Below are 25,991 nucleotides of genomic sequence, written 5' to 3' on the forward strand. Positions count from 1 at the left end.
GTCTGAATCGGACCCCTAAGTTGGAGGATAAACCAGTTCTCTCCCACATGAGAACACAGACATCACATGACACCACCCAGCCTATTCCCAGGCACACTCGTGTTAGGGAGGCCGAGACACAGACATCACATGACACCACCCAGCCTATTCCCAGGCACACTCGTGTTAGGGAGGCCGAGACACAGACATCACATGACACCACCCAGCCTATTCCCAGGCACACTCGTGTTAGGGAGGCCGAGACACAGACATCACATGACACCACCCAGCCTATTACTAGACACACTGTTATGTTACGGAGGCCGAGGCACAGACATCACATGACACCACCCAGCCTATTACCAGGCACACTCGTGTTAGGGAGGCCGAGACACAGACATCACATGACACCACCCAGCCTATTACTAGACACACTGTTATGTTACGGAGGCCGAGGCACAGACATCACATGATACCACCCAGCCTATTACCAGGCACACTCGTGTTAGGGAGGCCGAGGCACAGACATCACATGACACCACCCAGCCTATTACCAGGCACTCTTGTGTTACGGAGGCCGAGGCACAGACATCACATGACACCACCCAGCCTATAACTAGTCACACTGTTATGTTACGGAGGCCGAGGCACAGACATCACATGACACCACCCAGCCTATTACTAGGCACTCTTGTGTTACGGAGGCCGAGGCACAGACATCACATGACACCACCCAGCCTATTACTAGGCACACTGTTATGTTACGGAGGCCGAGGCACATACATCACACATGACACCACCCAGCCTATTACTAGGCACACTGTTATGTTACGGAGGCCGAGGCACAGACATCACATGACACCACCCAGCCTATTACTAGGCACACTGTTATGTTACGGAGGCCGAGGCACAGACATCACATGACACCACCCAGCCTATTACTAGGCACACTGTTATGTTACGGAGGCCGAGGCACAGACATCACATGACACCACCCAGCCTATTACTAGGCACACTGTTATGTTACGGAGGCCGAGGCACATACATCACATGACACCACCCAGCCTATTACTAGACACACTGTTATGTTACGGAGGCCAAGGCACAGACATCACATGACACCACCCAGCCTATTACCAGGCACACTCGTGTTAGGGAGGCCGAGACACAGACATCACATGACACCACCCAGCCTATTACTAGACACACTGTTATGTTACGGAGGCCGAGGCACAGACATCACATGACACCACCCAGCCTATTACTAGACACACTGTTATGTCACGGAGGCCGAGGCACAGGCATCACATGACACCACCCAGCCTATTACTAGACACACTGTTATGTCACGGAGGCCGAGGCACAGACATCACATGACACCACCCAGCCTATTACTAGGCACACTGTTATGTCACGGAGGCCGAGGCACAGGCATCACATGACACCACCCAGCCTATTACTAGACACACTGTTATGTCACGGAGGCCGAGGCACAGGCATCACATGACACCACCCAGCCTATTACTAGACACACTGTTATGTCACGGAGGCCGAGGCACAGACATCACATGACACCACCCAGCCTATTACTAGACACACTGTTATGTTACGGAGGCCGAGGCACAGACATCACATGACACCACCCAGCCTATTACTAGGCACACTGTTATGTTACGGAGGCCGAGGCACAGACATCACATGACACCACCCAGCCTATTACTAGACACACTGTTATGTCACGGAGGCCGAGGCACAGACATCACATGACACCACCCAGCCTATTACTAGGCACACTGTTATGTTACGGAGGCCGAGGCACAGACATCACAGCGATAAGGACAACTATCATGCGTTTATGGACTGACAGACCGGTTACATCAAAGACCAGATAAGCGTCCACAGTCTATGTACTTACCATTCCTTTATCTTTAGCTGTATCCATGTTACCGCCCATCCCGTACTTTGCATTCAGCTGAGCAATTATGGCCGCTTGGACGGCTGGATCTCTGGACTGTAATAAAAAGGACATGAATCAGACAGGCACATATAACATACATCTGCCCCGTGAGCACAAGGACAGGAGGTGCCGCACTAAGTGTTGTTGTGTGTAGTTGTGCTGCACTTCGCTGTATAGTGCTCACTATCGTGCAATGTATTTATGGGGTATAGATGCCAAATATGCCACAAGCACAGCGTGTTGTACTGGATACTTGGCATGAGATGCCATCCTAGAGATGGGGGGTCACTAATACATTATAACCGTGCAGTGGAATATCAGGGACACCTGTACTAGGCTCATGTATGAAATCAATGTTGGAATTCCTTGCACCTTTAAATGTGAATCCCAACCAAATCTCTACAGTGTTCCCAAGTCCTAACAGATCTCATAACATCCTTTCTTAAAGACCAAAAGCTCAGAAAACGCCTACAGAGAGATTTCTACAAGTGCCTTTAGCCGGACAGGGTAGGATGTTGCCCCTTATGAAATAGCTATGGAGCATCTAATGTATTAACCACTTGCCGGAATGGTTGCATGAGATGTGACCACATTATGCTGGGCTTTCCCTGACATGGTTGCATGAGATGTGACCACATTATGCTGGCCTTTCCCTGACATGGTCGCATGGGATGTGACCACATTATGCTGGCCTTTCCCTGACATGGTCGCATCGGATGTGACCACATTATGCTGGCCTTTCCCTGACATGGTCGCATGGGATGTGACCACATTATGCTGGCCTTTCCCTGCCATGGTCGCATGGGATGTGACCACATTATGCTGGCCTTTCCCTGCCATGGTCGCATGGGATGTGACCACATTATGCTGGCCTTTCCCTGACATGGTCGCATGGGATGTGACCACATTATGCTGGCCTTTCCCTGCCATGGTCGCATGGGATGTGACCACATTATGCTGGCCTTTCCCTGCCATGGTCGCATGGGATGTGACCACATTATGCTGGCCTTTCCCTGACATGGTCGCATGGGATGTGACCACACTATGCTGGCCTTTCCCTGACATGGTCGCATGGGATGTGACCACATTATGCTGGCCTTTCCCTGACATGGTCGCATCGGATGTGACCACATTATGCTGGCCTTTCCCTGACATGGTCGCATGGGATGTGACCACATTATGCTGGCCTTTCCCTGACATGGTCGCATGGGATGTGACCACATTATGCTGGCCTTTCCCTGCCATGGTCGCATGGGATGTGACCACATTATGCTGGCCTTTCCCTGCCATGGTCGCATGGGATGTGACCACATTATGCTGGCCTTTCCCTGACATGGTCGCATGGGATGTGACCACATTATGCTGGCCTTTCCCTGACATGGTCGCATGGGATGTGACCACATTATGCTGGCCTTTCCCTGACATGGTCGCATGGGATGTGACCACATTATGCTGGCCTTTCCCTGACATGGTCGCATGGGATGTGACCACACTATGCTGGCCTTTCCCTGACATGGTCGCATGGGATGTGACCACACTATGCTGGGCTTTCCCTGACATGGTCGCATGGGATGTGACCACATTATGCTGGCCTTTCCCTGACATGGTCGCATGGGATGTGACCACATTATGCTGGCCTTTCCCTGACATGGTCGCATGGGATGTGACCACATTATGCTGGCCTTTCCCTGCCATGGTCGCATGGGATGTGACCACATTATGCTGGCCTTTCCCTGCCATGGTCGCATGGGATGTGACCACATTATGCTGGCCTTTCCCTGACATGGTCGCATGGGATGTGACCACATTATGCTGGCCTTTCCCTGACATGGTCGCATGGGATGTGACCACACTATGCTGGCCTTTCCCTGACATGGTTGCATGGGATGTGACCACATTATGCTGGGCTTTCCCCGACATGGTCGCATCGGATGTGACCACATTATGCTGGGCTTTCCCCGACATGGGCGCATGGGATGTGACCACATTATGCTGGCCTTTCCCTGACATGGTCGCATCGGATGTGACCACATTATGCTGGCCTTTCCCTGACATGGTCGCATGGGATGTGACCACATTATGCTGGCCTTTCCCTGACATGGTCGCATCGGATGTGACCACATTATGCTGGGCTTTCCCTGACATGGTCGCATGGGATGTGACCACATTATGCTGGCCTTTCCCTGACATGGTCGCATGGGATGTGTCCCACACTATGCTGGCCTTTCCCTGACATGGTCGCATGGGATGTGACCACATTATGCTGGCCTTTCCCTGACATGGTCGCATGGGATGTGACCACACTATGCTGGGCTTTCCCTGACATGGTCGCATCGGATGTGACCACACTATGCTGGCCTTTCCCTGACATGGTCGCATGGGATGTGACCACACTATGCTGGCCTTTCCCTGCCATGGGCGCATGGGATGTGACCACATTATGCTGGGCTTTCCCTGACATGGTCGCATGGGATGTGACCACATTATGCTGGCCTTTCCCTGACATGGTCGCATGGGATGTGACCACATTATGCTGGGCTTTCCCTGACATGGTCGCATGGGATGTGACCACATTATGCTGGGCTTTCCCTGACATGGTCGCATGGGATGTGACCACATTATGCTGGCCTTTCCCTGACATGGTCGCATGGGATGTGACCACATTATGCTGGCCTTTCCCTGACATGGTCGCATCGGATGTGACCACATTATGCTGGGCTTTCCCTGACATGGTCGCATGGGATGTGACCACACTATGCTGGCCTTTCCCTGACATGGTCGCATCGGATGTGACCACATTATGCTGGCCTTTCCCTGACATGGTCGCATCGGATGTGACCACACTATGCTGGCCTTTCCCTGACATGGTCGCATGGGATGTGACCACATTATGCTGGGCTTCCCCTGACATGGTCGCATGGGATGTGACCACATTATGCTGGCCTTTCCCTGACATGGTCGCATGGGATGTGACCACACTATGCTGGGCTTTCCCTGACATGGTCGCATGGGATGTGACCACATTATGCTGGCCTTTCCCTGACATGGTCGCATGGGATGTGACCACACTATGCTGGCCTTTCCCTGACATGGTCGCATGGGATGTGTCCCACATTATGCTGGCCTTTCCCTGACATGGTCGCATGGGATGTGACCACATTATGCTGGCCTTTCCCTGACATGGTCGCATCGGATGTGACCACATTATGCTGGCCTTTCCCTGACATGGTCGCATCGGATGTGACCACACTATGCTGGCCTTTCCCTGACATGGTCGCATGGGATGTGACCACATTATGCTGGGCTTTCCCTGACATGGTCGCATGGGATGTGACCACATTATGCTGGCCTTTCCCTGACATGGTCGCATGGGATGTGACCACATTATGCTGGGCTTTCCCTGACATGGTCGCATGGGATGTGACCACACTATGCTGGCCTTTCCCTGACATGGTCGCATCGGATGTGACCACATTATGCTGGCCTTTCCCTGACATGGTCGCATCGGATGTGACCACACTATGCTGGCCTTTCCCTGACATGGTCGCATGGGATGTGACCACATTATGCTGGGCTTTCCCTGACATGGTCGCATCGGATGTGACCACATTATGCTGGGCTTTCCCTGCCTGACATGGTCGCATGGGATGTGACCACATTATGCTGGCCTTTCCCTGCCATGGTCGCATGGGATGTGACCACATTATGCTGGCCTTTCCCTGACATGGTCGCATGGGATGTGACCACATTATGCTGGGCTTTCCCTGACATGGTCGCATGTGATGTGACCACATTATGCTGGGCTTTCCCTGACATGGTCGCATGGGATGTGACCACATTATGCTGGGCTTTCCCTGACATGGTCGCATGGGATGTGACCACATTATGCTGGCCTTTCCCTGACATGGTCGCATGGGATGTGACCACATTATGCTGGCCTTTCCCTGACATGGTCGCATGGGATGTGACCACACTATGCTGGCCTTTCCCTGACATGGTCGCATGGGATGTGACCACACTATGCTGGGCTTTCCCTGACATGGTCGCATGGGATGTGACCACATTATGCTGGCCTTTCCCTGACATGGTCGCATGGGATGTGACCACATTATGCTGGGCTTTCCCTGACATGGTCGCATGGGATGTGACCACATTATGCTGGGCTTTCCCTGACATGGTCGCATGGGATGTGACCACATTATGCTGGGCTTTCTCTGACATGGTCGCATGGGATGTGACCACATTATGCTGGCCTTTCCCTGCCATGGTCGCATGGGATGTGACCACACTATGCTGGGCTTTCCCTGCCATGGTTGCATGGGATGTGACCACACTATGCTGGCCTTTCCCTGACATGGTCGCATGGGATGTGACCACATTATGCTGGCCTTTCCCTGACATGGTCGCATGGGATGTGACCACATTATGCTGGCCTTTCCCTGACATGGTCGCATGGGATGTGTCCCACACTATGCTGGGCTTTCCCTGACATGGTCGCATCGGATGTGACCACATTATGCTGGGCTTTCCCTGACATGGTCGCATGGTATGTGACCACATTATGCTGGCCTTTCTTTGACATGGTCGCATGGGATGTGACCACATTATGCTGGTCTTTCCCTGACATGGTCGCATCGGATGTGACCACATTATGCTGGGCTTTCCCTGACATGGTCACATCAGATGCGGTCACATTATGCTATGTTATACCTGATGCGAAAATAATGTTCCTACAGTTGCCACACCGAGTGGCCTCCAGTCCCTCTGCATCCTGGTTCCATTGATGGTCACAATGTTATGACCATCAATATTTGTACCGTTATACTTTTTTTTTTATTAACTAAAATGATATTGAATATACTTTAAATAAATTTTCTTAAGATAATTCAATCATTAAAAAGGTATGCAATGTGTGTAACTCCAGCTCCATTATTCGTGTACAATGAATCAGACTAATGACCGCACACCTGGATTTGGCCACAATTACGCTGACAAGTCCTACGACTATGACGTTTCTAGAAAACATTTGCATACGTACATTGGACACCATAGTGGGTTTACATTGCCTCCTGGTAAATGGATCCATCTGTTGCTGCTTCATACTCTGGCTCTCGGCCTGCACAAGACAAATAGTTTTAGAACCAAACTTTTGAATGGGACAATCTTTATTTCATCATCCCCTACAACGCAAAAACATAAGCAATAAACTGACTTTTCTGCTCCTGAAACTGTTCTGATGGACGGTCATGTAACAGTGTGTCAGTAAGCAAACGGCGATCGCCGAGTCTCTCAAACAGGTAAAGAATAAGAAAAAAAAAGAGATAGGAACAGCGCTGTACTGAATATATAAAATATTTAATAAAAGTTACATATTAAAATGCAATATTTAGGCCAATATAGACACACAAGACACACAAGCATACAACAAGAACTCCCCCCTTGAGATTAGAACTGGTTAGGGTACTTATGTAGTATCTGGGCGTCCGATTTAGAAATCGGATCGCATCGCATCGCATGCGACCAAATCGTATGCGATGGTCAAGATTTTTCCATAGGATTCAATGTTAAAATGGTCTGAGTCCATTTTAACATAGAATTCAATGGGAAAAAGGGGTCCTTTTCCTTTCCCCACTATCCAAGTGGGCATGGAGTTGGATATAAACCTGTGGCGAGCGTAGCGAGCCACCGAGCCCGAAGCGTGGCGAGCGTAGCGAGCCCCGCGAGGGGACACAGAATACTTTTTAAGAAATATGCGTCCCCTCGCGGGGCTCGCTTCGCTCGCCACGCTTCGGGCTCGGTGGCTCGCTGCGCTCGCCACACTATATAAAATCAACTCTATGCCCACTTGGATAGTGGGGAAATGAACAGGACCTTCTTAACATTGAATCCTATGCAAAATCGCATCGAATTGCATCGCATCGCATCTGATTGTATGCCTTAAGGTAAGGCATACAATCACAAAATCGGCAGCCCAGATACTACATAAGTACCCTGGTTAGTTTTGTTATACATGCAATTGCAGGTTTTTTGTTGCTCATTCACAGAGCCAATTAGTAGGATTAAAAGGTCAGAGTTCAAGTCCCCACTAGTATTGTGGTAATACTTATTGTAATCCAGGGGTATCAGTGGCTTGTAGTTTCAGCGACGAATTTCTCCGACCGCCCACACTGCGGTCATATCCGAGACCAATCCGATAGCTGGATGAAATAGCAGCCTTAAAGTCCCCTCTCAACGCGTTTCTCCGCCGGCTTCCTCAGGAGAAGTATATATACCAGTTCTAATCTCAAGGGGGGAGTTCTTGTTGTATGTTTGTGTGTCTATATTGGCCTAAATATTGCATTTTAATACGTAAATTTTATTAAATATTTCATATATTCAGTACAGCGCTGTTCCTATCTTTTTTTTTCTGGTTCTGTGAAGTAAAAGGGGTTTTGGTAATCCCCCTACAGGTTCAGCAGCAGTGCCGAATATACAATCATTTTGTGTAGTCTAGGTAAAGAATAAGCTAGCGACACACCGGATCCGGCCACCAGGATTTACTCCGTAATGAAACGATCCTGAACACATCTGATTTCTTATGTAGACTGTAGTGATCAATCGCTGATTTGGACAATTATCGGTCCTTACGATTGTCATAGAGTTGGCATTTGTAAATAAACTATTGGCAGGACAGCTCATTGTTCTCAACAAATGACACGCAGGTCAGAGGCAATCATACGAGCAGGCAGCTTTTGGCCTGGAAATAGCCTCTATGTGCTGCACACATTCTGGGATTATTGTCCGGATTACGGCAAAACTGTTGTTCCCAAACATTTGCTAAGCCTTGGAGAGCAAGAAAGTGGAGAGAGATAAAATGCATGCTAGCGAGGGGATGCTGGCAGATGAGGGAGGGGGCCCGGGAGCCCCCATCCGCCAGCATCCCCTTGCTAGCATGTATTTTTATATTTACAGAATGACCGATTTCCAACACAAACTCAACTGTTTGTATGTTGGCCTGTAAAGGACCTGCAAGCAATTAGATTAACACCACAATATCCCATGTAACTTCACTTACCACTAAAGCCTTCTCAGACTCCACTATGTTCCACTCCCTGTTCCGCTGATTTATGTAACTGAGGAAGTCAACAAATGATCGTTATTAACAAAAGAATACGTCTAACAGTATAAAACAGCAGCTATATTAAGACAGGCAATATTAAGATAGAATTAAGCAGCCCATACACGCTGCTATGAGGGCGTGCTTTCCATGCTGTACTAGCACAGATCACATTGCATTGCATGTGCATCCGTTGTGCATGCAATGCGATGCAATTTGATGAAACATAAGTACAAAAAGAATGTGCTTGCACATACTTTTTGTACTTAGGTTTCATCACATTGCATCGCATTGCATGCACAACGGATGCACATGCAATGCAATGTGATCCGTGCTAGTACAGCACGCCCACAAAGCAGCGTGTATGGGCTGCTTTAGACCTGTAATGGAGAAAGATACAGTCCGGTTTAATGTTATCATTGTAACTACTTATGTTCATGTGTTCAACAAAAGTCTTCAGGCGGTAATAGATCTGTGCCGAACAAGAGTTTTCAGGCGGTAATAGATCTGACCCTAACAACAAGAGTTTTCAGGCGGTAATAGATCTGACCATAACAACAAGAGTCTTCAGGCGGTAATAGATCTGTGCCAAATAAGAGTCTTCAGTCGGTAATAGACCGGACCATAACAAGAGTCTTCTGGTGGTAATAGATATGACACTAACAACAAGAGTCTTCAGGTGGTAATAGATCTGACCCTAACAACAAGAGTCTTCAGGCGGTAATAGACCGGACCATAACAACAAGAGTCTTCAGGTGGTAATCGATCTGACCCAAACAACAAGAGTCTTCAGGCAGTAATAGATCTGAACCTAACAAGAGTCTCCAGGCGGTAATAGATCTGACCCTAACAACAAGAGTCTTCGGGCGGTAATAGATCTGACCCTTACAGGAGTGTATATGCGAAGCAGTCTAGGGCTGGGTGACCGTATAACAATAATGGGTAAAGGCGCTATACAGGATGTGTAGGATATCACCACCGCAAACGTCAATTCTGATGAATGTACTTGATACGCTTTTTAGATTTTTAAACACAGAAATGAATATCTCACATATAAAAAGGGGAGTAAAAAAATGATCGTTTAGTAACAAAACGTTAAAACCCTGACCTAATAGCAGAAATGTTCTTTGTCCGCTGGCGATCCAAAGCCTCGGCCCTCTCTTCCAGTTCATTCAGCTGGTCCTGAATTTCCTTTGCCCGGTCCTGTTCTCCAGCTTCTTCTGCCATGGCCTGCAAGAGTATCAACCTAGAAATTCAACACTGACCGTCCCCTTTACATTTATAGAATAAGTGACAAGATAACTAATGGAACATACAAATCACTGGAACAAAGTCTACTTTGCTAAAAATAGACATAGAAAATATGACATTAAACTGTCTCTTAGAACTTCGAGGTAATTTGCGTTCTGAATGTTTTAAGACCAGAAAGCAATTCCATTGTTACCAATGGGACCGACCATTTCCGCCAGAAGAGGATTTAATAAGAGTTAGTTACAAAAATGCTCTACATTGCCAAGCTACCAACTTAAACCACTTCGGTACTTACCGATAAATCCTGGAAGTCCATAGGATACACTGCTAGTCTTTACTATTGGGTCTATTAGTAGAGCAGGGAACTTTAAATCTTTTAGAGCGACTGGCTCCACCCCCTCTATGCCCTACCCCAGACCCCACGAGTTGATCAGTTTGCCAAGCACAAGTGACCTCAACAGAGAAACTGTTCTGCCAGTATCCAGCTGCAGTGGACAATCCGTATCATTCAGTAATGTCCACACACATTGGTCGTTGCTTTTACCTTATCTTTCATTAGCTGCGTTTTCTTCATGGCATAGTTGGGAGGTGCTTTTCTAAACCGTCCTTTTTCTTTTACAATCTGCAATGGAAAGATTGAGGTTATGTTGAGCCTTAACATTAAATGATTTGTTACACATAATCCCTGCCCCCAAAAAGATATATATATATATATATCTCTTATAAATGTGCCTCAATACATAATAGATCACATTTTACAGCCCTATACACCAACTGTCTTACATAGAGCATTAATAAAGTAAGTTAGCTAACAGGGAACACCAGAATATTTACTTTGGACCTATGTCTCAGCGCATTAAATGTGTCCATACCTGGCAATACTTTGTCATTTTGTTATGTTCTGATTAAACATAGAAAATACTATTGTTTAGCAGAAGAATGAGAGTTTAACCGGTTTCCTCTAGTTTGGTCTTAATTAGGAAAAATAGTCACTGAAATAAAAAATTACATTATCCTGGGTCTAATCAGAATTACTAGCTCCCATATACAGCAAAAAGGTATTTTAAATTCTACATACATTCTATACATTATGGCCTCAAAGACCCCCCCCCCCCAATTGTATTATGATACCTTTCCAAAAAGAACATGTAGGGTTTTAAATGTATATAAACTGTAATATCCGAGCGCTAAATGTGTGAAGCTTGGAAAGGTAGTATGTATCCCCATAAAGAGTTATGTACAAGGTGATGATACCACAGCCAATCACCTCCAATATGTAAATTGACAGTTAGGAGCCGATTGGCTGGTGCACTTTTGCCTTGCACATAACATTCTTTATGGGGCTAGATACCACTTCTCCAACCTCCACACATTTACCCCTGAGTCCCTGGTCAGGTTCATGAATCTGGGAAACTGTGCAGAACATTCAGCGACAGACTATAGCTCACCTCTTCAATGTCCTGGTCATTGAATTTATAGTTCATCGCCTCTTTAATAGTCACCTCCTTCTTGTTAATCTCGTCTAGTGTCGGGAGCTGCATGCTGGCTGAAAACATCTACAACACAAAATCAGTCTGTAAAGCTGGGTACACATATATACAATCGTTGGGCCGTTCAATTGTATAGGTGTGTACGCTGTCCCGACTCCCTCTGTACAATAGATAAACGGCCAAAAACGGTCTTGTCCGTCCATACTCGGTCGGTCGGTCGAAGATTCAGTGCCGTTTAATATTCATCCGACCGGACGGGCCCATATCGGAACAAAAGTGCAGTGTGTGCGCACGTTCGATCTATATGCTGGCCCATGTGGGCGTTCCATAGCTGCATGATCTCTCCTACAGCACAAGCGTTCACCTCTCCCCATCTATATTTAAAGAAATAATCATAATATACATGCACCCATCTTTATAGCAGGTCGCCTTATCTAGTGTTCCCGCTAGGCCCGATTTCTAAAGGGCAAAATGCGCCCTGCCCCTCCAGCAGCGCCCAGCTTAAAGAGCCTGCTGCCTGACTTAATGGTGTGTCCGGGGAAGCTGCAGGCACCGCAATCTTGGCGGCACTAGGCTTCCCCGGCAGCTCAGGGACTTTCGCGGGGTCAGGGCTTGCACAACGGAGGAAGCCCGGGCACACCCCCTTTAGTGACGCGGCAGCCCATTATGATAATTTTGTTTATATATCGTGTCAATAGCCCAAATCCAGAGTGTGTGTGCGGTGGTACAACCTTTTTCTTGCGACTGTTTGGACAGGAGGATGTCGCAAGTAAAATTGTACAGTGTGTACGTGCTTATCGGCTGTTGTTTGTGGTCGGTCGAACGGTCGCAGGAAAACAGGGATTGTATAGATGTGTACCCAGCTTTACTCAGCGTAAAACCATTATAGGGCAAAGAAAGAATAACCATAGTGCTGATGCACACAGCACAATACCAAGCACTGCTAGTCACAATACTTATAATAAACTCTGCAATCTAACAGGGCAAAAGTCTAGGTATCAGCAAAAAAAACAAAAAAACTTTCAGCTCCCCATACATTAGGCCGATTTGTCCCGAGAACAAGTCAGACCCAATTTCCCCTGAGCTCCCCCGGCAGCTCTCTGGGATGGCTAACTTAAAATTTGGCATTGATGTGCAATTTTTGCATGCGGTTTATCACATTTAAAGACTGCCGGGGAGCTGCAGTAGCAGCGAGGGGGCAGGAGAATATGAAGGAAAAAAAAAGACCGGCCGGCCGGGCTGTTGATTGGTTGAGAGTACTCCCATCTCAGTCTTTTGAAAGTGTTTTTTTTCTTTCTGCCGCTGTTCACAGCTGCACGCACCACAGCCCGGCTCCCACAGAAACTTTGTTGCAGCTGCCAGCCACCCAGATCTGCACATACGCGCGTCAGCGGTGCTTCACCGCTGGCACACCTACGGAATCGGACCCAATACATAACAGGTGCTTAAAAGCAACCTCGATGTGCCGCTGATGGGTACATACACATTTACAATTAAAGTGTGCAGTCCAATTTCCACCTCCCCATACTTTATATTGTGTACATAGTACATTAAAAATAAAAAATAAAATCACAGTACATTTTTTAATGTCATATTGCCCCAAAATACCAACTCATCACCACTTCGATTCCCTTGATAAATATGATCGTCTGGGCCCGTATAACTCATAACCGCTGGCTGTGTGCAGTAGCCATCGTCCTTTGGTTCTACAAACGAACCACATGGACAATATGAGAGCGTTCCGTAAGCAAAGCGAACACACTCACCGCCTCTTTCCACTTCATGAACTCGCTCTCTGTAAATTCTTGATTTGAGACAAATTCCAGGCGAAATACTCTCTGGTCGCTGCCGTGTCTGAGTGAAAGAATTAGATGTGAGACTGTATTTACCAAAACATGATATGAGTGTAGACCTCTGTACTCTTTATCTGCATCACTTTATCCATCCCAAGCCGGTAGTTACCTTAGCTGTAGACCTTTATTCGTTCGTGTACTCCCCAACTGGTACACCTTCCCTGTTTCTACCACGCCAGTAATTTCTGCTACCTGAAAAATGAAATTGATGCGTTAAACACATTTACGTAGGATAGTCTTGTAAGGAAAATAAGAGTAATTGCTATTTTGTGCGATAAAAATAACAGTCATGGAAACCCCCGGTACTGATAAGATACAGCTTTGGAAGTCAATGGTTCTGATGGTGGAGAATCTCGCATTGGAGTTTGTGTGTGTGGAACCTGGCGTACTGAATCATCCCGAATCTGGAGACCACTGCGACCAATAACGTCATGGACAGCAAGATGGACAGACAGTACGGTCGTGACGGAACTCTGGAGATTCCAGGTTTCAGATTCGGGAAGGAACACATATTGAAGAGGTTATGAAGACGTGAGACCTCTGCACCCAGCTGTGATGCTACAGCCCCTGTACTGTGCAATGTAGGTGTAACATGGAGTCAGGCTGTCCAAGTAAGGTATGGTTGTAATCTTCCTTCTGTAGCAGACTCGCCATTACCATCACGATTTTGGTGAAAACCGATAGGGCTGTGGCTACTCCAAATAGCAGGGCCTGGAACAGATAGTGAGGAGATCAGACTGCAAATCACAGTGGTGGTCGATGATCTGATCAAACCAAAGGAATGTGAAGACATGGACATCCACAGAGGCCCTAAATTCATTGGCCTCCATGCTGCGGATCACTGAGCGGGTAGATTCCATTTGAAATCAAACCAAATCCTGTTGATTAGGGATCAGAGATGGAGAATGGGAAGAAGGAATCATTCAATTTCCACGCAAGAAAGGTTCGAGAAGAAAGCCAGTTTGTTCTAATTGTATCCAACACTGGTCCAAACAGAAACCCCCCCCCCCCCCCACCAAAGGGAAGCGTTTTTAAAAAGAACACTAAAGCCCCGTACACACTGGGTGACTCATGTACAAGTCGCTAATTTTTCTCGTATGATCGTCTTTCAGCAGGAAATCCGCCCAGTGTGTACGGGGCAGAGATTAGCGATGAGAGCTGATGCACACTCCCGCATCATCCCTGCCGGCCGCCGCCGATCTGCTGGTATTACCAGCAGAGGAGTGGCTTTGTGCTATGCTAAGCCATCGGCTCCCCCGCTGACAGAACCGGGCAGAGGGAAAGCCGCTCAGTGTGTAAGCGGTACCGGTGAGCGCTGCTGCGCGCTCCCGCATCATTGCTGCCAGCCGTCGCCGGCACACCCCCTTTCCGACAGATGGAACATTCAATGTCGAAAACCTGTCAAGCTGGCCGAAAAGGGGAAGGTACATTCTGACATTCGGAAATCCTTGATTGAAGTGTCAGCTACACAGTCCCAACCTACAACTTCATGGAGTCTCGATATAGGAAAAAAATGAAAGAAAAACAAAACAAAAAAGGACAGTTGTGCAGTAGAGGCAGAACTGCAAATAATACAGGACAGACAGCCCATGGGAAAAATGGCATCCTGAAACACCTTATCCAATGCTTCTATTAATAGCCACACTGTCCATTCTGTGGGCTTGCCAATTGGGGAGCCCCTACAGACAAGATGAACCAGAGGAATGTGACCTCCCACATGGCCCAAAGTCAACGCAGTGCACAAACATTAGTATAACTTTGGTAATGAAACACTAACACTGGTGAAACAAAAACACGCAAAGCTGCAGCTTATATGGAGGACACTTACCCTGTACACAGGCTTGCTGTTATGGTTGCCAATTCCTATACGTACATAGCAACCAGATACAGTCTTGGCAAAAAAGGGCATGTGACACCAGCGTTCCAATTTATGCCGCGATAACCTAACTTTATTAAGTTCTTCCGGCAAAGAAACTGGTAAAGACTTTGGAGGAATTTCTTCTTTTCTGCAATAAACAAAGGAAAAAAAAATGCTTCATTATTTTCCATAGCTGGCACAGGAACCACAGTATGGTATACAAAGTAGTTGTAAATTACCTTTTCATTTTAAAACTTCACCCACAAATGTATGTACAATGGCGTTGTAGGTGGCTAGAGATCATACAGCAGATGGTTTTCACGTAACTACAAATTTAAGTTGGTAGAATGTTTTCTTAGTGGATCCCAAGTGGAAGGAGCAATATTCACAGCCGCCCCCCCAGCGCCCAGCACCCGTACCCTGCTCTAGCCATTCAGAATCTTACACATGACTTCAGCGTGACGTGGTCAGCAAACCCCTGTTATGCTATCAGTTTACTTATTAACAAACAGTTTATACAGTTTTCATTATCAAAAAGTTTTATAATAAATAACTTAAAATATAGATCTTTGTTTCCAGGCCATTCAAACTCATTCAGGATTTTTGCTACTCTACAGATTTTTTTTATAGATCACCAACTTAAGGCCTCCATACACTAGTCCGATGGGCAGATTTCACCCGATTCCGACGGATGTGTTTGACTTCACATCAGATCCTCTGTGCGGTCCCGTGTGCATCGGGCCGGAGGTTGGGCCTGCTCACACGTCCGACCTTCGGCTGACCACATTTAAAATAAAATCCACCTTTCCTTTAGTGGCCAAATGATTACTAATGGGAAAAATGTACCTGTGATCCAGAACAGTCTGACTTCGCAGTTCCCGTACAATGACTCTTAATACATCAAATAAATGCGTGTATGGATTACAATATGCCAAGTTTATTTAAGACGTAGCTTCTGCACTTACTCTTCCTCTTCGTCAGAAGACGATGAAGATCTGGAGGAACGATCGCTCTTCTCGCTAGATTTATCATCTTCCTCCTCCTCTTCATCATCGGAGTACACTTCACTCGTCTTAAGAGGTTGCTTCCGAGCAATCAGCTCAGCTTTGAAGTCAAACAAAAACAAATAAGATGTAACACAACCTACAGAAAGGCAGATACAAGACTTACAGTAACTGGATATTATTGCTGCCCCGCTGAACACAGCCACAGCCACCACCCCCCCCCCCCCCCCCCGGCTATACTGCGAGAGGATGCGCCCCCAGAGGAAAAATCATTCGACCTCTTGACTGTCGACCTAATGCTGGTGTTGACCTTTCGACCCTGTCAACCTATTCCAGGTGTTGACCCAATAATCCATACCCAGGTGTATTATAACTGATACACAGACAGATTTCTGGGCATACCACTATGCAGCAGGTGCGCACCAGTGGTGCATCCAGCTGTGTACCAATGGATCACCACCCCTAGCACATCCCCCCCCCCCCTATCGCTCCCCCTCCTGTCGTCCCCCTTCCAATCACCTGCGCTCCGGCAATCGGACGCCGGAGCTCCCCTGCCACCATTCACAGCAGTGGTGAAGGTGGCATGCTCAGGGCAGCTCGGGAGTGCTCAGGAGTTCAGGCGCCCGAGTCCTCCCGAGCCACCGCGAACATCCACAAGCCTGCCGCCTGTGGTCAGTGCTGTGACTGGCAGATGGGGCAACGGCAAGGGACCTCCGGCGTACAAATGCCGGAGTGGAGGTGAGGGAGGTGCCCTACATTCTGTGGTGGGTTGTGCTGCCCTGGTAGATTTGTCCTGCCCCAGCAAAACACACCACTCAAGGGGTTAAAAGACTATAAAAAAAATGGTAGTTCTGTCAGCACACCCAAAACAAAAAACATATTTCCCAACATTCAGAACCGGCAAACAATCCCATGGATCGTACCGGTCTTATTCTTCCGCTTCTCTCGCTCTGCCCGCAACTCTTCCATTGCTTGGGATTTCTTGTCCAGCTTCTCGTCCCTCTTCGACCGCCTCTCTTTGTTATGTGACGTTACCTTTGTAAGACAGAAATGATTGCTACAAGGATTCCATCGTCTCCAGCAAACTGTACTGTATTTGCCGGGCACGTAAGCACTTACTGGTCATTTATATACTGAAATGGAAGCACCTGAACGATTCACTTAGTGACAATGACTACAAAGTGACCAAGCATTGCGGATTATCCTGTGCAACTCTCTGAAATGTCAGGAGAAATCTGCAATGCTGGGGGGGGGGGGGGGGTTTAGTGACGCCCTAGAGACACCTAGAACTTCAGCAAGTCATAAGCGGTATTAAAGTGTAACTGGAGAGGGCGCAGGAACAGTAGCACAAGCAAAGTGGATGAGTACCTGTGCCTGAGACTCAAGGATCTGCGTCTGCTTTTTCTTCTCCTGTTCCTCATCGTGCTTTTTCTTTTTTTCTTTCTTTTCTTTCCGTTTTGCAGTTTTTAGTTTTTTCTTAATATCAAAACTATAAAGAAACCAGGAGACATTGTCAGTATGGCTGCGCACGTTCAGTAGGAAGATTGTAATGGGCCAAAAACGGATAACCAAACCAAAGAATGAGAAGCATCAGGGACGCTTGGATCTTTGTCCCCCAAAAGAAATGAAGGTACTTGTTTCCTAGCACGGCCACAATCGCGGGCATCGTGAACCTTTAAGTTAAGGTACATGATGCCCGCGATGGACCCGATTTCCTTTGAAATCAGGTCCATTTTGCCGGCAAAGTGAAAATCGCGGGCATCGCGTCGGTCGCGACCATTAACATTGGCCCCGACACGAACGACGTGATGCCCGCGATTTTGCCATAGGCTTCAATGTAAAAATATTTTTTAACATTGAAATCGGGAGCATTGCGTCGGTCTTGTGCAATTATAATGGCACAAGATGAGATGGACTTGATTAAGTCCATCTCACATAGGAAAAAATGTGAAACGGGCCAATATGACCCATTTAACATTATATATGGCCCCGTCGTCACCCCACGATTGACGCGAACCCGAAGCGTGGCGGCGGTGCGCGTCCTCCGACCTTTTCATTCCCCTACTATCCACGTCGGCGTGGAGTTGAGAATATAAAGTGTGGCGAGCGCAGCGAGCCACCGAGCCCGAAGCATGGTGAGCCCCGCGAGGGGACACGTATACCTGTGAAGTTATACGCGTACGCTCGCCACGCTTTGGGCTCGGTGGCTCGCTGCGCTCGCCACACTTCATATTCTCAACTCCACGCCGACGTGGATAGTAGGGGAATGAAAAGGTCGGAGGACGCGCACCGCCGCCCCTGGCGGGCTCGCTACGCTTCGGGTTCGCGTCAATCGTGGGGTTCAGGGTGTAAAATTGGGGGTCTAGGGAATATTTTACATTGAATCCAATGTAAAATCGGGTCCCAGGGACCCTATTCACATTTGATTAAATAAAAAAATCGGGTCGGTCGCATCGCATGCGATTTGGTCGCATGCGATGCGACCGACGCAATTTTTCCGACACGACCACCCCGATGAAAATCGGTGTGGCCATGCTAGGAAACAAGTACCGAAAAGGGGATTTTGTACTTACTGTTAAATCCTTTTCTCAGACTCCATAGGTGACACTGGAGAGTTACAGTGGGGAATAGAAGGCGACCACAGGGAGCTTGGGCACTTCAGAATAAATTAACAGTGACTAACTCCTCCCCTTCTACTTCCTCTCCTAGGCAGTCTAGGTATGTGCCCGGAGGGAGCTGGAAGAAAGGAAAACACCACACTTCCGAGAGGAGGTCAAACATAACAAGTCACACACACTCACAGAGTGAAAATATAGTTCAAAGAACCGCATTCATAACAGAATGAACTCATCCATGAAAACTTGGTAAAACTTAGAACTTAGACTAAGTATAACAGTCTCTTAACCGCAGGTAATTAACCCAACCTGAAAGCAAACAGTAACCAGGAGATACAGCGTCGGGTGGGCGTCCAGTGTCACCTATGGAGTCTGAGAAAAGGATTTAACAGTAAGTACAAAATCCCCTTTTCTCTTTCCTCCACTAGGTGACACTGGAGAGTTACAGTGGGGACGTCCCAGAGCTCCCAACACGGGTGGGATGACGCTGAGAGCCCCTTAACACAGAACGGCCAAACCGCGAAGCAGCTGCCGCAAAAGTGTCAAACTTGTAAAAGGGGACAAAGGTCTTCTGACCAGACCACGTAGCCGCTCTACATAGATCCTGTAGAGAAACTCCACGGGCAGCCGCCCAGGAGGTACCCACCGACCTTGTAGAATGGCGGAAATAGAAGAAGGTGGCACCCTAGAGGAAGCCACATAAGCTTGACGAATAGTCAATCTGATCCACCTGGCCAGGGCCTGCTTGGAGGCGGGCCAACCAGGACGCAAGGAGTCATAGAGGACAAACAAGGCATCCGACTTACGTACAGACTCTGCTCTGGCCACGTAAATACGCAAGGCCCGGACCGCGTCCAACGCCCTAGACTCCTGTGAGTCCTCCCGAAAGGCCGGCACCACAATAGGTTGGTTAATGTGGAATGCCGAGACCACCTTTGGGAGAAAAACACTAGAGGTGCGCAGCTCCGCTCTATCCTCGTGAAAGCGCAAGAAGGGTGCCTTACAAGAGAGAGCACTGAGCTCCGACACCCTTCTAGCCGAAGCCAAGGCCAACAGTAGGACAGTCTTCCAAGTGACATATTTCAGTTCCACCTCCTCCATAGGCTCAAATACTGAGGACTGGAGAAAGGCCAGTACCATATCCAGGTCCCATGGAGCAGTAGGTGGTCTGAAGGGAGGTTGCAGCCGCAACACCCCCTGGAAGAAAGTCTGCACCTGAGGAAGAAGAGCTAGCTTCTTCTGGAAAAAAATGGAGAGGGCGGATACTTGAACCTTCAAGGACCCCAGCCGGAGTCCTGAGGACAGGCCCTTCTGCAAGAACAGCAGCAATCTGGCCAATTTGAAGTTCACAGGAGAGACCCTCCTGGATTCGCACCAGGCCACATAGGCCCTCCAGATGCGGTGGTAATGCACCGAGGTAACCTGCTTTCTGGCTCCTATCATGGTTGGAATCACCGCCTGCGGGATCCCTGCCTTCCTCAGGATGGACCTCTCAACAGCTATGCCGTCAAATGAAGATGCTGTAAGTTGGGACAGGTGAACGGACCCTGTGTGAGCAGGTCGTCGCAGAGAGGCAGAGGCCATGGCTCGTCTACTAACAGGCCTGTTAGGACCGTGTACCACGACCGGCGAGGCCAGTCTGGGGCGATGAACAGCACTGTCACCGACTCCCGTCGGATTCTCTGCAGAACCCGAGGGATGAGAGGCACTGGAGGAAAGATGTAGAGAAACTGATCCGTCCAGGGTGCCGTGAGAGCGTCCACTGCCACCGCCTGTGGATCTCTTGTCCGAGCGCAGTACCTGGGCAACTGGTGGTTGTGTCTGGAGGCCATCATGTCTATCTGCGGACAACCCCACCGACGGGTCAAGGTCTGGAAGACCAGAGGGTTTAGACACCACTCTCCGTGGTGGACGTCCCGGCGGCTGAGGTAGTCTGCCTCCCAGTTTTCCACGCCTGGAATGAAAATGGCCGACACGGCCCCTGCGTGCTCCTGCACCCAGCACAGAATCCTCTACACTTCTCTCATCGCTGCACGGCTGCGGGTGCCTCCCTGCTTGTTTATGTAAGCCACAGCCGTGGCATTGTCCGACTGCACTCTGATGTCCTTGTTCCGGAGAAGCACCTCCGCTTGGAGCAGGGCATAATACACTGTTCGCAGTTCCAGCACATTGATGGACATCTGTGCTTCCTCCGGGGTCCACAGTCCCTGGAAGTGGAGGCCCAGCGTGACCGCTCCCCAGCCCCTGAGGCTGGCGTCCGTGGTGAGAAGCGTCCAATTGTGTATGGCGAACCTCCGCCCCTCCTGCAGGTTGCTGGAGTTGAGCCACCACGCCAGTGAAGCCCGAGCCTGATGGGAGAGGGAGATCCGCTGCTGTAGAAACAGGTGTGAACCTGTCCACTGGCGGAGCAGACACAGATGGAAGGGGCGAGATCGAAACCGCCCGTACTGCACCGCCTCGAACGTGGCCACCATCCTTCCCAGCAGCCTTGTGCAAAGGAGAACTGTGACGGTTCGATGCCGCAGCACCAGACGAACCGCTTCCTGGAGGGACAAGATCTTGTCCATGGGAAGGAACACCCTTCTCTGGACCGTGTCCAGAATCATCCCTAGGAACAGGATCCTCTGCGATGGGGTCAGCTGTGACTTCTGGATGTTGAGCATCCAGCCATGGGACTCCAGGGTCCGACGCGTCAGGAGGATGTTGTGCAAAAGGACCTCCCTGGACGGAGCCTTCAACAGAAGGTCGTCCAAGTAAGGGACAATTGTAACTCCTTGAGCCCTGAGTATCTCCATCATGACAGCCATCACTTTGGTAAACACCCGGGGCGCAGAGGAGAGGCCGAACGGGAGGGCTCGGAACTGCAGGTGACAGTCCTGGACAGCAAACCGCAGGTATGCCTGGTGAGGAGGCCAGATGGGAATATGCAGGTATGCATCTTTGATATCGATGGATACAAGAAACTACCCTGGTTCCAGGCCTGCAATGACAGACTGCAGTGACTCCATCTTGAAGCGAGTGAACCGCAAGAAGGGGTTGAGCTGCTTCAAGTTCAAGATGGGTCTTACTGAGCCGTCCGGCTTGGGAACCAGAAAAAGGCTGGAATAGAATCCCTTTGCCTTTTCCGGTTCCGGGACCGGTATAACCACCCCTATGTCCCTGAGTTTTTAAATGGCGGCCTGCAAGGCCCTGCCTTTTTCCCGTGAAGCTGGCAAACCTGTGGGAAAAAAACGTTGAGGAGGAGGCAACAAGAAATCTATCTTGTAGCCTACTGCTACCAGGTCCTTTACCCATGCGTCCTGGCATGAACCGGCCCATACCTGTTGGTAAAATAGCAGCCGGCCTCCCACCCTGTGTTCTGGACAGGGGCTGGGGGAGTCAAGCCGAGGGCTTTGAGGTAACCTTTGCATCCAGGATTGGAGCGCTGGCTGAACCTCTGCCTCGGAAGCCTCTGGAGCTAGTAGCCGCTTCCCTAGACCTGCCCCTGAATCTGGGGGTGGGTCTGAATGACCGAAAGGACTGCCCTCCGGTAGTAGGAAATGACCTACGTGGGGGAGGGGCTGCAGTGGGCAGGAACTGAGACTTACCCCCTGTGGCCTGTGAAATCATTTTGTCTAGCTCTGGACCAAAGAGGGCCTCACCAGCAAAGGGTAATGCTTCCACCGCCTTCTTGGAGTCGGCGTCTGCATTCCACTGTCTCAACCAAAGAGTATGGCGAGCAGAAACTGAGAGGGCAGAGATACGGGCCGCAAGCATACAAACATCCGAAGATGCTTCTACCAAATAACCTGCAGCCTCCCGTATGTGTTCCACTAAGAGCAACATATCACTTGCCCCTGGGTCAAGCGAGGAGGCCACCTGGGATGCCCATACCTCCATGGCCCTATTGACCCAACATCCCACTTGTGCTGGACGTTGTAAAAAGACCAGCGGCTGAATAAATATTCTTCAGCGTACTCTCTAACCGCCTATCAGACACATCTTTAAGGGTAGAGGCTCCTGGAATGGGCAACACTGTCTTTTTGGACAAGCGTGATACCGAAGAATCAACAGCAGGTGGCGTCTCACAGGACTTCCTAGCATCCTTAGGAAAAGGATAGGCAGTGAAAAATCTCTGAGACACCTGAAACTTTTTGTCTGGATGTAACCAGGCTTTTTGCAAGTGATCATCCAGCTCCTCTGAGGCTGGGAAATATGCAGACTGTTTCTGCTTTTTAGCAAACACTGAGGGACGCGCAGCAGGTCTCACCTCCTCTGTGACATTGAGGGTTAACCTGACTGCCTGTATTAAGTCCTCTAAACCCTGAGAGGGGACATCAGTGTCCTGTATAAGCGGAGCATCAGGCTCATCCTCAGGCTGAGCATCAGGGTCATGAAATTCACCCTCCTCTAGAGCTGGCATGTCATCATCTGTATCATCTAACAGAGGGACCTGAGGAAACATCCTATTAGCAGAAGCCAGTCTAGGGGGAGGGGGTGTAGATGTGTCTGCATGCAATGCTCTAGACAGACTCTCCACAGCAGAGGTTAACTCTGCCTGCTGATCCCTGGCTGCATCCCTATCTTGCCTGGCTGAAGATAACTCAGAAGCTAGCTGAGAAATCACTGTAGACAACTGGGAAGCCCATACAGGCACATCCTGCCCCGACGTTGATGGAGTGGGGGCTGGGGATGCAGCACATGAGGGACATAAAATGGCGCCCTCCGTTTGTGGCGCGAATTTATTGCTGCACTTCTTGCACGCAATCTTTTTACCAGCCATCATACACTCAGCAATCTTACACAGAAGGTAGAGAGAGATGGAAATACTGGACAGGAGAGGAGGTATAGAAACAAGGCAGAGTCTGCCACAAGCCCGATACGCGCACTGTATATAAATATAACTTGCGCCGGCTAAGGGACCTTTTTGGACACAGTCCAAGCCGCCCTGACCTCCTATGTCCCGCTGTGACTCACTGAACCAGGGTCACCGGCACTTCAGACGCCTCGAGGGAGCCGCGGATCACGCTGCTGCTTCAATGGCTGCCGCTCCTACAAAGAAGGAGGAAGTGCCCAGCATGCCGTGCTCTCGCTCCTCAGAATGGCGCTGTATTTAAAAAGTGCGCTGCCGCGGCTTTTTACACTGAATCCCCCGCTAGCGGGGGATCAGTGCTATACTTACCCCTGCCTTGGCTGTCGGGTGCGGCGTGCTGACTGGTCCTCGAGGCGCGCTGCAAGCAGCGGCGACGGGACCTCAGGATCTGTGGATCCTGCAGCCGGGTACCTGAGGCAAGCTGCATGCAGCTGCGACCGGACCCGCCGACAGCGCCCTCGTCGCAGGCAGGTAGGGACAGGGAGCTACCTGCCTGTCCTCTTGCTGATTGTAGCATCATTTACATTAAAAATCTATAAAGCTCAGGAGTGAGCCTTGAACGCACCCAGCTCCCGCAGGGCACATGCTAAGACAGCCTAGGAGAGGAAGTAGAAGGGGAAGAGTTAGTCACTGTTAATTTATTCTAAAGTGCCCAAGCTCCCTGTGGTCGCCTTCTATTCCCCACTGTAACTCTCCAGTGTCACCTAGTGGAGGAAAGAGAAATGAATTTAGCTAAAGAATAAAAGTACAAGTAGTTCTCCGAATGACCTTGCTGAACAGGTTTGCAATCATGCAGCATCACTTCGGAGGCTTACCCAGATCTGTGTGACTAATCTACAAGGCATCAGTACAACGGGGAAGTCACCTGACGGCTAGGTAGCAACAGGGACGCTCAGGAAGCCACAGAGCAATAATAAAGCTCCGCACACAGAAAGCGATTGGCAAGTGTACAGTCTTCGTTAGCAATCAGCGATTGTCGCTGATGAAAACAAGACACTCTGGCGGGGGAAGATGCTGGTCACAGGAGCATGCTCCTGTAACCAGCGACCATTGCAGGTAATGTGTACGGAGCTAAAGCCTGAACACATCTGCTTCATTAAAACATGCTATGGTTGATTATCAGTCAGTAATGCTTCTGTAGTCCCTTGGAGCACTGTCCCTTATTACATAGCATCTAGGAAACCTTCATCTAGGGACCTTCATCTAGGGACACCACTGCTCATCTAGGGACCTTCATCTAGAGACACCACTGCTCATCTAGGGACCTTCATCTAGAGACACCACTGCTCATCTAGGGACCTTCATCTAGAGACACCACTGCTCATCTAGGGACCTTCATCTAGAGACACCACTGCTCATCTAGGGACCTTTATCTAGAGACACCACTGCTCATCTAGGGACCTTCATCTAGAGACACCACTGCTCATCTAGGAACCTTCATCTAGGGACACCATTGCTCATCTAGGGACCTTCATCTAGAGCATGGGTCCTCAAACTGCAGCCCTCCAGATGTTGTGAAACTACAAATCCCATCATGCCTTGCCACAGTTTTAACACTCCCTTATAGAAAAACTTCTGGAGGGCCGCAGTTTGAGGACCCATGATCTAGAGACACCACTGCTCATCTAGAGACACCACTGCTCATCTAGAGCAGGGGTTCTCAAACTATTTTGCTCTGGAACCTTCTCAGACAAAAATTATTACAGGGCCCCAGCAAGTTACCGCAGAATGACAGCAATATGTGTAGACAGCAGACCGCATATGCAGCATTGCAGAGGCACAAAACAGAGGCGATTGCATTACAGTAATGTCCTGCATGTGCGCTTTTACACCAATTATCGGGAAATGCAGATGAAAGCACTTCATTCATTGCGCTTATGTGTCATCCTTGCGTTCAGTTATGTGGTAAGGCACAGGATCCGCTTCAGTTTATCCACAGATTTTATGACTAGTAGCCACAAGCACTGGTTTCGCAAATTGTATGGACGGATTCAGTATGAAATCCCGGCGTTCAAAATCCCGACGCCGGAATCCTG

The 25,991-nt window shown here is 49.0% G+C and overlaps 1 protein-coding gene across 1 annotated transcript in view; it reads right to left on the reverse strand.

The window, feature by feature from the left end:
* The window catches only part of RTF1 (RTF1 homolog, Paf1/RNA polymerase II complex component), a 47,924-nt gene that overhangs the window by 8,572 nt on the left and 13,361 nt on the right, over positions 1–25,991 (reverse strand). Inside the window, exons 5-16 of the mRNA XM_083167244.1 lie at positions 17,857–17,977; positions 17,412–17,523; positions 16,450–16,588; positions 15,455–15,632; positions 13,736–13,818; positions 13,540–13,627; positions 11,732–11,839; positions 10,828–10,905; positions 10,141–10,262; positions 8,991–9,048; positions 6,975–7,052; positions 1,895–1,990 (exon numbers count right to left, since the gene is read on the reverse strand). Of these exons, the coding sequence (XP_083023370.1) occupies positions 1,895–1,990; positions 6,975–7,052; positions 8,991–9,048; positions 10,141–10,262; positions 10,828–10,905; positions 11,732–11,839; positions 13,540–13,627; positions 13,736–13,818; positions 15,455–15,632; positions 16,450–16,588; positions 17,412–17,523; positions 17,857–17,977 (1,261 nt within the window). The remainder of the gene's footprint in view (positions 1–1,894; positions 1,991–6,974; positions 7,053–8,990; positions 9,049–10,140; positions 10,263–10,827; positions 10,906–11,731; positions 11,840–13,539; positions 13,628–13,735; positions 13,819–15,454; positions 15,633–16,449; positions 16,589–17,411; positions 17,524–17,856; positions 17,978–25,991) is intronic.

Source organism: Crinia signifera, chromosome 12 (genome assembly GCF_055691185.1).
Source record: "Crinia signifera chromosome 12, ASM5569118v1, whole genome shotgun sequence".
Classification (NCBI taxonomy): domain Eukaryota; kingdom Metazoa; phylum Chordata; class Amphibia; order Anura; family Myobatrachidae; genus Crinia; species Crinia signifera.